Source organism: Rattus norvegicus, chromosome 2, assembly GCF_036323735.1.
Source record: "Rattus norvegicus strain BN/NHsdMcwi chromosome 2, GRCr8, whole genome shotgun sequence".
Lineage (NCBI taxonomy): Eukaryota > Metazoa > Chordata > Mammalia > Rodentia > Muridae > Rattus > Rattus norvegicus.
This window is the reverse complement of record NC_086020.1, coordinates 170873759-170890173: the sequence shown is the minus strand read 5'-3', so window position 1 is coordinate 170890173 and position 16415 is coordinate 170873759. Positions and strand designations below refer to the sequence as shown.

Genomic DNA, 16415 nt, shown 5'->3' with positions numbered 1-16415 from the left:
AATACACTTGACATCTGCATAGAGCCTACTGGGACTCCCGGTGGCCTGACTTATTGGTTTTGTTTTCCCTGTTTTCTCTCCTAATATATTTCTCCTCGAGCTTGAGCAGCTTCTTAGGTTGAAAGAAGGATTGAGAAAGCAGGTAAGCAAAATAATGAAAAGAGAAAAGACTACAAGAAGAAAATAACGCAACACCAGAAAACCCTCTATAACAAAGGTACTTACTAATGAAATCCTGTGTAAACAATCAAGTGTTAGATAACAGAGAGCTTACACTTACTCTCAAAGAACAAGGCATCTTCTGGAGGCAGAGTGTGAGTTGTCAGTGTCTCGCGTGTATAAACCCACTGAGCACCTGCTCAGTTCATCAGGTGGGGAATTTCTTCCTAGCGTAACCAACAATGAATGCTTTTGATGTATTTCAAACATACTTATCTTCCTTATGTTGTTACAATCTCACTTTTTCTGGCTTCCATGTCTTTCTTCCTACCTACTTCAATGAGAAACTAGAGTACAGAGATGCTCAGAAGACAGCTCAGAGTACAGAACACTGTAGATCCATGAACATGGAATTTATGTATCAGTCTCCCATGGCTTTCTCTGTCTTGGGGTGAAGTTACAACCAGATGGCTGCAGTTATGGTAAGCTGTGGGGTTGCATTCACCCTTCCTGAATTCCTTAGAAGGAGCATGTTGGGAAATCAGCATCCCACAGGACAGAGCAGGAGAGCTAATCTAAGTAGTTAGTTCACTTCCCAAGACTCTGTGGAGAGATCTCATAATGCCAATCAGAAGAGACACTGAGGCATAACCACTCAGGAGAGTATCTCTAGATTCCTGGCAATTAGAGACTGTGTTGTCTTGAGCTTCAAAGTTGAGGTATAACTGTTTACATGGCAACAGGTACCTAATAGCCTAATCTCTGTATTAGCATTTCTCACTTTTATCTCCAACTTCCACAAATATGTCATGGACTACTTAAAATAATTTTGATCATTTGTAAGGATATGGGAAGAAACACCTGAGCAATCTACCTGAACGCCAATCCCTTCAAGTTACAATGGAGAAAGGGCAAGTCCATTAAGAAAGCTCTAAGCTTGAGATCACCTACTATAGGAGGCCCAGAAGGCTACAAGAGTCAATCAGTACCTATGGAAAATTTTCTTTCATTATTTCTACCTTGGCAATTGTCTATTTTCTTTCCTCTTTGCTCTTGCATCCTGTGACTGTTAAAGAGTAAAATATTAATATCTGCCCTTCACAACGTTTAGCTCTACTAAGCTGTGATTTACTTCTTAGTGAGCTAAGGCAGAGCATTCCAGCCTAGAACTCGTACAAAAAGGTGATGAGAAATGATTTCCTATCTTACTAAAGAAAGCTCAGTACGCTGGGTATCACCAAAGCCAAGGCAACATTCAAAGAATATTTTCAGATTAACTGGGAGATTGAGTAAAATAGAAATTACTAGATTGAGAACCCGAGATATGGTACACATATAATTGTCCTGATAAAATCAGCTTTCTGTAAGAGGTGGGAAGGAGAAAGTTGAAAAATGAAGTAGAAAGAGCTAGTTCAAATCTATTTGCTATGGAGTAGAGGAAAAAGAAAATGGTTTCCTAAGAGGGTATGAGAAAGTAAATGGGGTTTGGTTCCAAAGGGAGAGGTTGCCATTATACCATGTTTGCTGTGGGAATTATCTAAGAGAAATCGAGAAATTCAGTTATAGAGGAAGAAAGACCACTACAGGGCTCTGCTAAACTAGAATAGGCTGGGTGCATGGACCTTGGGGCTCAGATAGATTTGCTTCTGATGCAAATAGTGTGATTCATTAACACAGAAACAGGCAAAGAACACCAGCTGATAATCAGGTAAGGGAGAAGGCAGGATGGCTGGAAGGAGAGAAGGTTCCTCTCAAATACCATTGTTGTTTTTGTGGTTGTTGTTGCTGTTGTTGCTGCTGCTGCTGCTGCTGCTACTGTTTTTAACAGACAGACCTGGGATTTTCCAAAGAGTTTCCAGGGAAGGGAATTTGCACTGGAGTGACTAATGATATGTAATACTTCAGTGATCTTACCAGGGAGGAATTCCTGTCTGCATTGGAACCACTGAGCTAAGTGACAAGGGAGATAAAAATGCTTATCAGAAGGTAATGTGCTTGGAATCAAGATTTCAGAGAAAGTGATGATCCTTGCAAATGAGAAATCAAAGAAGGAGGAGGCTGGTGTTGGGCGGCTCTACTAAAATCTCGAAAACCTGGTAAGGCACATTGTTTGATGGAATTCAGATGCTGAAATTCCTTCAAATATCTACTTGTTTAAGGCTTAGTCTCCACAGTGGTGCTGTTTGGAGGGGCTGTGGATCTTTAGATTGTAGGCTTGTGGATGTGTTTTTTAAAGGGTATTATAGGATTCTGGCTTATTTCTCTAGCATGAGGTAATGTTCCACTATGTGCCTCTGCTCTGAGTTTTTGATCTTTCCAGAAGTCCAAAGAATAGAACCCTTCTAACAGACTGAAAATTTCAAACCCTGAGCCACAATAAATTTTTTTCTTTTTAAAAGCTAATCATCTTTAATGTGTTGCTGTAGTGATGAATAGCTGACTTATAAAGTGGTAGACATGAAGATTATGAGTGGGGCCAAGTACAAAAATATTAAGTGATTGGGAGTTCAAAACAGCACAGGACAAAAGGGGATCTCTGCACTACATTCTTGAAGCAGAAGCTCCAAGATTGAATTGGTTTTCAATGGAGAATGTAATATAAATGGTTTGAATGGGCACTCATAGGCTTGAATACTTGGTCTTCAGTTGATGGAACTCTTTGAGAAGGATCAGAAGGTGTGTCCTTATTAGAAGAAGTCACTGGTGTTGAGCTTTGAGGTTTCAAAAGCTCATGCTATTCCCAGTGAGCTCTCTGGCCTTGACACTTGTGGATAAAGATGTGATCTCAGCTACTGATTTAGCTCCATGCCTGCTAACCTGCCTCCAGTGCTCTCTGCCATGATGATCATGGGTTCTAACTCTATCAAGCCAGGAGCCCAAATTAAATGTTTTTTCTATAAACTGCCTTGAGCATGGTGTCTTATCACCATAGAAGAGTAACTAAGTAACTAATAGAACAATAACTAAGACAGAAGGGCAGCCATCTAACCACCTTCAGACTGTAATTACTGCACTTCTTAGCCTTAAAGAGTAGAAAGGATCAGCATTCTCCAGCCTACAGGCTATTGAAAATATTCCATCACAGGGAGGAGATACAGGAACAACCAGAGACCAAAAGTCTGTGAAGATGTGCTGAGTGGCAATAAATGGGTTTGAAGAGGGAAGTGGTGAATGGAGTATTGATTCAAGCTAAAAGTTGAACTGAACAGTTTGGGTAAGAGAGTGGGTAATGGCCATGGGGAAACCTAAGCTTTCGAAGATGAAAATGAAGAAGAATGATGTTAAGATGTGTCAGATTCAATCCTTGTTACATACAAATGAATAGCTGGAGGGACACTTTGGGTTTGGCCCAAATACCTTAGCTGGCACACTGGGCAAGGACACAGTCCTCAGATAAATTGAGCAGTCATCAGTGGAACGAAGACTAGAAAAAGAAGCTCAGTATGGGGCTGGAGAGGTGAGCCAGTGCTCTCTGAGGTCACTGGCACTCACATGCACACACACATACACACACACCACATAAACAAACACACAGATCTTAAAGTGACAAGTAATTGAATAATTTAGACAACAGGATGATGTAGGACAGTACAACATAAACAAATGTCCCCTTTATTCGGAAAGTTTATGTTTAGGATTCCACCATATATATATATATATATATATATATATATATATATATATATCCATTATTATATCCATGAATCCCAACTCCAAGAGCCAGCTCTTATCATGAAGACACAGGGTGGTGAGGAGCTAAGCCAATTTACTCTCTTGAGTATTTGTCTGTCAAAATCCTCCTTTAAGCCTCAAAGGGGGAAGTGGGGTTAAAAAACAAATTCCCAGAGGTACATTTCAGCTGTAGAACTCAGGATGTAGCAAAAGAGCGGAGAGAATGATAAACGCATGCCAAAAACTGAGGGCTTTGTCTGTGAAAATGTATCAGAGAAAGAAATACAAGGCTCAGACAGAAGGATGGGATAATTAAATTGTGGAGCTAAATTGTAGACAATAACTTGAATGCCAATCCAATTAAGTGGTTCCATTATATAATTTCATAGCTTCCTCTGTGCGTGAGATAAATAGCAGGCGCTGCGGCAGCAGAAACGGGCTGTTTTAGATGTGGTGTCTGTGGAGAAGGAGAAGCGACTGCGCTAAGGCTATTTATTGACAGTCATCACAGAGATGAATGAGCAGGAGTGTAGATGCACAGAACAACCAGGGTGCTTCATAAGAAAAATTATTCTATCAATAGATAAAAACCTCGTAGGAACCACCTGCAAATGGATTCTCAGCAATTTTCTACCAAGGACACACGGGTCATTTATTACAAAATGAAAGAATCCAAGGGAAGACTACGAATTTTCAGGATGATTCTAAATAGTTGAAGGACATGTGCCAAGGTTGTTTATTGTTTAAATAAATTCATTATGGCCATAATTCCCACAGCATTTTGAACTTTACCTGACTTATCCTGTGAATGCAGTCTGGATTATTTTTAGAGGCTACCTATTTAGTCAATGTCAATTTTTATCTCCATTGTTACCAACCTTTTTGATGACCTGGTTTGGAGCAATTTATGCTGCTAGTCAACACTGCTCTGAGTGTTTTTGGAAGATGTAGCATTCACCCTCTTGGAACTCAGAGCTTATCTATCACAGGACTCCATAAACATTATGCAGTAACACAGGACATGGGCTAACCTGACATATGCCCATGTGTGTGTCTGCTCACACATGAATATATGTATATGTGCATGTATTATATGTGCATGGACATTCATGCAGACACTCACATACTACACCTGAAATGCTGCAGGCTGGGGTGATCCAAGGCTTTCCCTGATGTTCTGATATGTGGAGAAGAAACTTAGTTCCTTGTCTGAAGTCAGGAACATGCTTGGAAATGCCAGCAATAACCGGGGGCCCTGGGAGCTTTTCCTTGAGGCCCTGATATGTGCAGAAGGAACACAGTTCCTCTTCTAAAGGAGGAATGACCTTGGTAAGGCTGGTAAAAGCCTATGGCTGCTCCATGGAGTAGCTGCTCAGATCCTGAGAACCCACCTTTTCCCATCAGTCTCAAGGCTGCTGTGTGCTAGGTCTCTGATGCCCTTGAGATGTCTCTGTTCCCTGTGCTGCATTCTTTGATCAGCTTCACATTGGCCTCCCTCATTGTATGATAGTTTCTGATGACTGCATCCCATCCTGCCTCTGGAAATTGTATAGGAGACTGTGTACTTAATACGCTTCCTTACATGAGCCACGAACCTGAACAATAGCTTCTGTCCCAAACAGTCCTGTCTTCTTTATATTCTCATCTCCTGTCCCTCCCATTTTGGACCCTATCACTGAAAAAGCCAACTAGTGTTGCTAGTTGCCTATACACTCTGAAGAATGCATGAGGAATGTTGTAGGCACTTTCAGCCCTAAGCTGAATCAAGATCAGGAAGCCTAATAGCTCCGATGAGCTACCTCCAACCATGAGAAGCTGAAAAGAGACTTAGAAGGCAGGAACTTTGTCCCACGTCTTTCCCAAAATGAAATGCATCTTGGTCCTATGGATTGATCCTTTTAGGGGATGAATAACTAAATTACAAAGATGCATGATACTCTCTGGGCTGTGGTGATGGTTCAAGGGAATAGACCCCCAGTGACCTTTAATGGGGTGTGTGCATCTCTCACTGAAGGCATTTCTATCTCTACACAGATGCCCAGTTCTTTATCTGGCCACCAAAGCTTAGGAGGAAGTCAAATTAACCTTGAAGGTCAGAGTGGCCACCAGATGGGTGGCTGAGAGACACAAGAAACTATTTTCTGGCCATTTCCATGACAGTATGTATACTTCGAGCCAGAATACACTAACATGGGGCAAGCTCCACACACAGGGGACTGGGCTCCTATCGAGCCTGGGCTAACAAATGTCTATCACTATGCTTGAGCACTATCAATATCTATGGAAGCTTCTGGAAGCAAATATTCAACCACCATGTTTCCAGATGTAGTTTCTCCTCTGAGAAAGAAAGCAGCAATTAGTAGGTGAAGACTGCGGTTACCTCTTAAGTCTCACTCTATCACCCAGTGTTCTTGTGGCCCTGAGCCATGGGCTACACATCTTGTATGGAAAGGGAAAGGACCTAAAAATTGTCAGCTGTAGTAACCCATCCTTCTCTGAATGAATAATGAATTATGGGACAGCCAAAATCCCCTAGGTCAGAGAAGAAAAGACAGACACTAGGCAAGAGGTAAAAAGGGAGAAAGAGAAAGAAGTGATCTATGTGGACAGGCAGCAAGCAAGATGGTTAGGGGACAGAGCTCTGAAGTCACTCCTGAAGGAGGTAAACATCATGGTCACAAAGGATGGGACCATGACCACCTTTAAACGTGTGCTCATCCATTCAAGGAAATAGAAGGTGAAGATGGCTCTGAGCAAGAGCCAGGACACCTGATGTTTGTTTGAGATGGTACATTATAAGTACATTATAATTACAAAAATAATTACATATTCACATAAAGTAAAATAAGTGAAACACGGGAAGACCTCATTTACATGATCTCATTTGCATGGGAAATATAAAAATTAGTTTATAAGATAAGGGTAGGATGCTGTTTACAAAAGGTTGAGAGGCATGAAAGGGAGGGGCAGGTGATATTAAAAGGCTTATCACTGGGGTACAAGTTAGAGACAGGCAGAAGAAGGTAACTGGTGTGCAGAGAAGTGGCTATAGACAATGTTAATCTAGCACATATTTCACAAAGCCAGAAGAAATGTTTGAGGAGGTAAATATGGTCAATCTAATTTTTAAAAATATACAGTATATAAAAGTATTAAAACATTTAATGTTACTTCATTAATATGTATATTGTAACAATTTATGTTTCAGATGTTTAAATACATTTAGTTTGAAAGAGTATTCATAGAAAGACTATTTGTAATACCATAAAATAGATCATCCATTGTAAAACATAAAATTATGATTTATTCACTATATACAACAGATCCATAAGAATGAGGAAATTATAGTCACATGCAACAGTATAAAAGATGGTCCCAAGCAATGCTCAGCAAAGAATATGGAAACACATGTATGTTTCCATTCAGTGAAAGATAAAAGGCCAGTACTGTTAGACATTGGTCGTGTTAAGTGTAGGGTGGGGACGAGAGGGGTAGGGACTAGAAGTGGAAGGGTCATGAGAGAGATTGTTAGTTCATCTGCTTCCTAAAATGTCCCTAGTTTTCAAATATCTATTGAGCTACACATTTGTGATTTATGTGTTGCTATAAAATTAAAATAAATGCTGTCTTTTATCCCGCACTAGATCCGACACCGTAGTGCCCCGTGACTTCTGTTAGACATCTTCATCTCAGTCAGCAAAGCGTCTCATTCGCTTTGCTCTATCCCATATCACATTGCCAATGGCTACTCTCTGAACCTGGCAACAATCTCTCTACTCATCTAGTTCCCAAGGCAGGCTGCCACCATGCCAGACATACACATCCCAATTTCGTGACAGGCTAGCATATCTAGCCACCACACACTCTCTTGAACTTAAATCGCCACATGAAAAAACACACAACACAATAACCTCTGATCCCATTGATAATGTATAATTTGCTCATCTAGACATACAAAGTCCTGTACACATCCATCCCTTAAGAACATTTGTAACAACCTGTAAATGTGCAGAGAGGAATCTTAACATCTGCCTCCATGTTCTCTCAGCTACTTCTCTCTCCTCTCTTGCTCCAGTCTCCTCCCCTCTCTAAAACTTTTCTCCTGCCCATCCTTCCTTCTCGTCCAATGACAGGCCTCATTCTATCTCGTACCTGCCTTCACCTGCATAATGACATCACCCTACATTTATGTTATTTTTCTAGGTGTGTTTTTACTGGCAGCTTAGGAAGTTTTAATTTTATTTTGTTTGTTTGCTTGCTTGCTTGCTTTTTGTATAGGAAAAATATCAAAGGTACCTCCAGTATGCAGAGCTCTGTCAATGTGAACTCCAAATGGCTAAGCTCTTAGGAGCACTAGCAGCTGTTCAAAGGACCAGCATTTGTGATCCACTATCCACCTAGCAGCCATCTGTAACTACATACAATTTGAGGGAGACCCAATGCCCTACGCTCTCTCTGGCCTCTGCAGGCATGAGACGTGCACAAGGTACACAGACACTCATGCAGGAAGAACAACCACACGCATAAATGAAAAAGAAGTTTAAAAAATTCTAAGGTTAGCTGTGTCTTGAATCTGTTGGACATATAAGATCAAAAAGTTTATATTCAAAACAGGAAATAAAACACATTAGTCACCTTTGGGATCAGTTAGAGCATCAAATGACCAATTCTACAAACTGAAAAGAGGGAGAACTATGATGGTTTAGAGTGATAATATATATCCTTTGATGCTGAAGTTCTGTGATGTGATTTTTTTATTTTGATTTTATAAGGGATTACAATTAAGTGATTAGGTGAATCTCAGAAGAGACTTTGAATTTTGGACTTTTAACACTGTAGAGACTGTTAGAGACTTTGGGACATTTGAAGTTGGACTAAATATGTTTAGCATTATTCTATGGCTAGGTATGGCTCTCACAGACTCATTATGTTTGAAGAAGCCAATGGGGGCTAGGGAGTAGAATATAGTGGTTCGAATATATTGGGCCCATTCAAAGTGCTACTATTAGAAGTTGTGGCCTTGCTGAAGGAAGTGTGTCACTATGTAGACAGGCTTTGAGAGCTCCTAATGCTCACGCTCTGCCCAGGGCAGAAGAGTCATTCTCCTTCTGCATGCCTTTGGATCCTTCTCCAGCACAATGTCTGACTGGACTCTGCCATGTTTCCTGCCATGATGATAATGAACTGAAACTCTGAAACTGTAAGCCAGCACCAATTAAATGTTTGCATTTATTAGCTCTAAAAAAAAAAAGAAAAGAGGGAGAGAGAGGGAGAGAGGGAAAGAAGGAGGGAGGGAGGGAGGAAGGGAGAGGGGGGAGGGAGAAATGGAAGGAGGGAGAGAAAGAGAGATTTTCTTCCCCTTCCCCTTTGAATTATTTTTCAGGGTAATAAATGGTTGACGTAATAACATTAGTGCTGAAGTGGCTCATATAGTAAATGCAAAAGGAATAATAGACTTAGGGAAAAGCCATTCTGCTGACACGGTAGGAAATACACGGCACTAAAGAAACCTGAAACCACTCACAGCGTCTTGTGCTGAATGCCAATGCACAGGCAATGGTGAGAGTAAATGAGCAAATTAAAACAACCTAAAGAATGCAATCAACCACATTCGGCATGTGGAAAATATACACGGGACAAGTGACCTGATGTTAAAAACGCCATGGGAAGGGTAAGGCCAGGGTGGGAACTCGGGGGTTCTATAAATTGTATTAATGTGTGGTTCCCCTTGAATGTGAATCCAAACATACCAATTATTAAAAGATATAATTAGATTATCCAGCACCTTTAGTATAGCATGGATATTAGACCATCAAAGATTGACCCACCATGTATGGAAGCTATGCTTTACTTAAAGTCATTATCTGTTAGAAATACTTATTGATGATAAAATGGCTTTAGAGGGAAGTGGTGGTGAGGTGGAACACAGTGAGGTAACGGTCAGCAGGCATTACCATGTTTTTGTGTGCTCAGTGTGTCTTGTTTGGTGTTTTGGGCTGAAAGGCTTACCCCATCCTTAGCTTTTACCAGCAGATCAAAGGTGCCCGGATCCCTTTCCCTGTCTATGTCTTGGGACACACAGATGCGGCCATCCTGCGGGTCGATCTGGAATGCTGGAGGTGCTTCATAGCTTTGGAATCCATCATAAAGAGAATACTGGACTAAGCCGTAGAGCCCTGCATCTGCGTCCGAGGCTTTTACCTGTAAGACAGGAGGGAGGTTAGTGAATGTACTGTCAGTCCGTTACCTAAGCGTGAAACATGATGCTTCACAGATCCCGAGGTTGTTCAGGAAGCAGAGCTTGGGATAAGCTCTCCCTGTCCTGCTTTCCTGCCTGACAAGTCTTCAGCCTCCTTCTCCATAGGAAAACTCTCTTTTTCACCTTCTTGGCCCACTCTAATTAAAGGGTCAAGGTCTCGGGGTCCAGCCCCACACACTCTTACTTCCTTTCACTATACCTGAGGGATCTTGTCTAAATGCAAGGATCTATACACATTCGTATGGCTACAAAACCCTACAGACATCTGCTGTTTCACTCAGTGTATTTGGAAGCAGCTACGTGAACACCAACAAAAGAAGCCAGGCAAAAGAAGTAAGGGGTGTGGTTTCTAGAAAACCACTGTCAGTTTAAAATCCAACTTAGAGTTAGGCAGGTTTCCACTCAGAAGGGATGTCCCAGTCAGAGCCCTACATAGCCATGCTGCTAGGGACTGGCTCTGCAGCTCCTGTCCAGGGGGCACAGGAGGATGGAATGCCAGTCTGCCACTGCTCACTAAAGCAGTGCATGGACATATGGCGGTGGCCGCTCAGGGAAAGTCTGCTCGTTCTTATTCCATACATGATACTTTTGTTGGCAGTCTTGTGGTCAGCCCAACAGAACTACGAAAGCCTTTATTTTAACTGATTATATTGCACATACCATAGACACTCCTCACCCAAGGGGATGAAGGCCAAATGCCCACAGTGAATGCCTGAAACCACGTGGTGCCAAACGTTAGGCTCTTTCCTATATGTGCACGATGGTGGCCACGCAGTGCAATGAGGAATTAACAATAATAACCAATAACCAAGCAGAGAAGATGTGTTATGGTCAGGGAGATGATTTACTGCACTTGGTAGGAAGAAAACAATCAAGATTCCATTACAAATACTAAGAATAACCATTAAAAACTTGTGTTTATTTCTAGAATTTTCTGTTAACATTTTCAGACCAGCCGACCAGAGGTAAGTAAAATTACAGAAAAGGAAACTAGAGATGAAGGGAGAGAGGCTTTGAGTAATGAGATGCATAACAGATTATGTGAAGTACCAAACTCCTAAACCTGCAGGCTCATGTTTAATTCCTTTGATTTTTTTAACCCAATTAATAGCAGTAAGCATCTAAATGGCACTTAGAGTAAAAGAGGCATTTTCATCAGTCTGAGTGATCATTGGTCCCTTGATTGCCACACTTTCGAAATGATACACTCGCACGCACACACGCACGTGCACACACACACACGTATGCACGCACGCATGCACACACACAGACACAGACACACACACATGCACACACACAGACACAGACACACACAGACACACACATACATGCACACATGCACACATGCACACACACAGACACAGACACACACACGTGCACACACACAGACACAGACACACACATGCACACATGCACACATGCACACACACATACATGCACACACACAGACACAGACACACATAGACACACACACATGCACACACACAGACACACACACATGCACACACACATAGACACACATACACATGCACACACACACACACACACACACACACACACAAACAGTTCTCCACCAGCCTACACTTTGCAACATGCTGCCTCGAGTGGATCAATGACGTGTGACACTGGTGGTGTTTGAGTGGCATACTTCAGTGTTTTTTACAAAAATCCACCTGGCATCCTACTTAAACTTCAGAGAGCAAGCTCCATGGCAACGGGCTACCTGGCCCCCTTGCCAATGATACTCAAGTACAAGTGGTCTGTCTGTCTGTCTGTCTGTCTGTCTGTCTGTCTCCCTCCCTCCCTCCCTTCCTCCCTTTCTTTGGGCCCTTTACATCTATCTCCACATCATGTCTCTCGCTTTCTGGCGAAATCATCCGTCCTCTGTGACCAGCTAACACATTTTTAAGTTACTCTTTTCACTATCTGGATGGAACCAGAAAACCCACAAAGTCCCCCTATAATCCATTCGGTCTGTTCCAAGCTAACAGCTTTTAAAAACTGAGTAACCTCTGGTTCCCAAAGACAACAAGCACACCCTCTAAGGCCATGTGGTCTTCTCGATAATTTTGGCTGCATTAGAAGACAAATGCACCAAACGGAATTCTAAAACCCATTCTCAGCCTTTAATAGCATGTATGACCAAGTATTTTGGCTCATATGAAAACATGTTCCCTGTTTCCACTTTATGGGTTTTTTTTTCTCATGGGGACTTCTGGCAGAGAAAAATTTAAGAGATCCAAAGTTAGAAAGAATACAGGACTTAGTTTGTGCTAATGTTTCAGAATCTGAGCTCAGAACCATAAAATGAGAGTGCTCGCCCCCTCTGCTCTCCACCACCCCCTAGAAATACTTACCTGTTGTTCTAGCAGCATAACCAGCTTCCTGGTGATGGATCTTGGTTGCCTAGAATTGTCTTAGCATTTATATGAGGCTTGCGATGCCCAGTATCCATTGACTGATGGGGCAATTTGAAAAACAGAAAATGAAAACTTCTTCCTTAACACCTCAGGAAGAAACCTTGATGAGTTAGGAATCGAGGTGACATGACATGCCTCTCTGGAGACCACCACTGATATCAAAGCAGGGAGCTGCTCATGCTAATACAATCTGGGGGTGGAGCTGAACGGTTAGAAGAACTGGGAGGACAGCATCTCTGGATTTATCCTGGAGCTGATCCCAGCACACTCAAGCTCCTTCTCCCTCTCCCATGCCATCTCACTCACTCTTCCCCACCCAAAGTTGATGGGTTTACTTTAAATTCACTCTAACTCATAACTATTCTCATTGAATTTGATTTTCCACAGATGTAATTGAGACATTAAGGAACTTACAGATTATGAGCACCCTTCTCCTGTTACTAGCTTCCTGGGAGCTAGAGAATTCTTATCAGCATCTTCATATTAATGTTGAATAAGGATTCCGCCCTGAGAGCACACCCTCCAAAAAAAAATGGCCCTTGTGGGTTTGGACTGAGAAGTGTCTTGAAAGCAAAATGTTCCCGTAAGCCCAAACACTCCTTCATACATGCTACTGAAAGCAGACATGATTTTATCATCCATCCTCGCCTTCCAATCTAGCCAATGTGCTTGCAAAGACCACATGGTTTTAGAGGATGTATCTGTTGTCTTTGGAAGTCTGGGGGTTTTTCGAGATCATTAGCAGCTGTGAGAAATGGTCGTGTCTGAATGCTTCATATCCAGAAAGCCCCCTTCTGCATGGGAATGTCTGCTCCCCAACATCAGAGGCCACCTCACAATCACATTCCTAGACATTCATCCTAGCAAAGATGGAGAGTGTTGTTCTTGTTGGTATTAATGCTCTTTACCTGATCATTTAAATGGGTGACAAATTTGTTTTTAGAAAAACTCCAGATTCCTCTACTAAGGGATGGGGGTTCTGGGAAAACCTTTAGATAACAACTTTTGGTGAAATAGCAAGCGTGTGGTTTTTTGTTTGTTTGTTTTGTTTTTTTGTTTTTGAAAGAAACCAAGGTCTGACATTACACATGCGTCCACAGAACTTCAAACAGAAAATAAAAAGGAATCACAAAACAAATTATTGCATTTGAAGCAGTTAGCTGTCTACTGATCCCATATCTAAACCAAGACAGTAATCCCCCAGCGGAGGTTGGATCCAATGTTGAGGACCACAGTGACGCAAGCATGTCACTCTCTGAACACAGTTTTGGCAGGTTCACTAACAGTGGATGCTGCCTTGCCAAGTCTCTAAAAGCAATGTTATCGGTTTCCTGCCTTATGTTCTGAGGTATCTGTCAGCCACAGCTAATCATTTCACTTCATTGAAACACATCCCTTACAGTCTGGCCTGCTCTCTTCTCCCTGACGTGCCTCAGTTGCCCTGCCAGTTCTGTGGTCTTTCCCAGATTTTGGATGCTGAAGCAAATGCTTACGTATTGAAACTACTTCTCCCTTCAGTTCATACTGACTACCTAGAAGGTTGATCCCAAAAAGAGACAGGACTGTCCTCATCCCAAAGGACCCTGTAAAATTACCTTATAAGATCAAAGAGCAGCCACCTCATATGGCAAACTGGGGTTCCTTTAAAGGTCTGGGGGTGTTTATCCTTGGCAGTGAACTTAAATTCAGTGACAAGTGTTCTTTGAGAGGCAGATGCAGACCTCAGACAGAAGAGGGCGTGCTGACATGATGGCAGAGGCTGGGCTCATGTGGCTACAGGCAGAAAAGCAGCAGGGCACCAAACGGTGGAGACAAAGAAAGGACTCTTCCTACACCCCTCGGAGAAGCAAGGCCCTGTCAGAGCTGGGGTTTGTCCCACTGGAAATGTGAGAAACCATTGTTTTGTTGTTTTGAGCATCAAAATGGTGGTGATGTGTAACAGCAAGTTCCGGAAGCTGACCCACTCCCGAGTGACCTTCCCAGAATCGCTGCTCCTCCAGACACTGGTGCAGATTCTGATTTGTTTGTTGATAACACTGTCTCTTCCCTGCTAGGATTTAAGCCCAATGGCATGTGTGACATTTACCCCCACTTCTTACCGCATCTTTGGGCACCATAACACTGGTGCCCTAGTCACACAGAGAGGAACCATAGTTGAAATGCATCTTGCATGAGAGAATGGATCAAATGTTGTTTATAAGATGTAAGCACAGGGTGAGCCAGATGGGTCAGTGGATCAATGACCTTGCTGCCAACCCTGAACAACTGAGTTTGAGCCCCAGAACCCACATGGTTGAAGGAAGGACAGAACAACCTTGGCATGAGTGCGTGTACACGCACAGAGTGTAAAACAAACAGAAAACAAAAAAGACACAAGCATAGCAAGGTATGGATGAGGCAGAAGGAGTGTGCGCTTCGGGCCAGTTGGCTGACATAGTGAGTTCTAGGCCAGTCTGACTTTACTTGGCACATAGCCAGATTTTGTCTTTGACGTTAATTAACTAAATAAAGTAAGATGAAATTATTCTTAAGAATAATTTTCTTTACTGTTCTACTTACCTATGGGGGAAATACGTATCAATAAAATATTGCACATCACTTATCAACTCTCAATGAGAAACAATTTTTAATATTAATTTAATTTCTAATTATGTGTATTGTATGTGTGTGTTTGTCTGTGTTCAGGTTTGTGCACATGGATGCAATGCTCCCAGAGGCCAGAAGAGGGAGTAGACAAAGTTGGAGCTGGAGTTTTACTTGGTTGTTGGAGGTTTGGCTCCCTGATGTGGATGCTGGGAGTTGAATATGGGTCTTCTGTAAGAGTCATGCATGGCTCTAACCACTGAGCCATCTCTCCAGCTACAAGGTTCTCAGTCCTAAAACAAACTATTAATCACTATAGAGATCTCAGACCAACACCCATCACAATGGTACAATTAAAATCAGGCAGGCAAAAGACAAGGACAAACCTCGAGGCCTGTGGAAGAGACTGGAAACAGAATGCATTTTTACGTGACTTAAAATGCATTGTCAAATAGGTTGATACTCGCTATCAGATTTGGTAAACGGAATAGGCTCCGGTTATAGGCAAGAAATTGTTCTGACATGTTTTATTGCCTTACGTGTTCAGTAAAATCAATGAACTATTAATTCTACTGCTTATTAACCGTCCCGTGTCACACTACCCAAACAAATGGGTCAGGAGGGTGACTTGTTCTATGCCTTGCTGCAAAACACTGGAAACAACACGGTCTATAAAAAGAACTGGCAGGCAGATCAATGAACCCAAAAGCAAGGTCTGTGACAGATCCTGGTAAGACTACATTTTTTTTGTACAATTACAAAGGAAACCACCAAGGAATTTGGGGTTATCCACATAATTGCTAAAAAAAAATTGGCAAAGCACATGGAGGGAAAATAAATCAAGTTTGATATTATCCTCATGCTGAAACAAATTCTATACAGATGTTAAGTGCAAACAATGAGATCATTTAATGTGTAAATATATATTTGGCTGAGCCTTAGACTGGAGAGAAATTTGAAGGTAAAGGGGATTTCACAAATAAACAAAACAGACAAAAATCAGAAAGGAAAAGGGTCAAAAATGATTATGTATATAGTAGTCTATTTGATAAGCACATAAAAAGTTTAAAGATAAATTATATATGATATCTGCAACAAACCACACACACACACACACACACACACACACACACACACACACACACACATGCACACGCACACGCCCATGGACACACGCACATGGACACACACACGAACCTTACTAGAAACAGGTCTTTAAAAAGGAAAATTGCATACATTTCCCAATATGAGGGAGAGAAAGAATATACCAAGGACATGAACAAACAAGTCACAGAAATAAATATTAGGAGACTCAATTTCAC

General features: G+C 41.8%; 1 protein-coding gene across 2 annotated transcripts in view; it reads right to left on the bottom strand.

Moving 5' to 3' along the window:
• Window positions 1-16415, bottom strand: part of Dchs2 (dachsous cadherin-related 2) — a 208027-nt gene that overhangs the window by 93671 nt on the left and 97941 nt on the right. For both annotated transcript variants that reach the window (XM_017591290.3, XM_006232535.5), the window contains exon 2: window positions 9841-10032. In XM_017591290.3, coding sequence (XP_017446779.1) covers window positions 9841-10032 — 192 coding nt within the window. The remainder of the gene's footprint in view (window positions 1-9840; window positions 10033-16415) is intronic.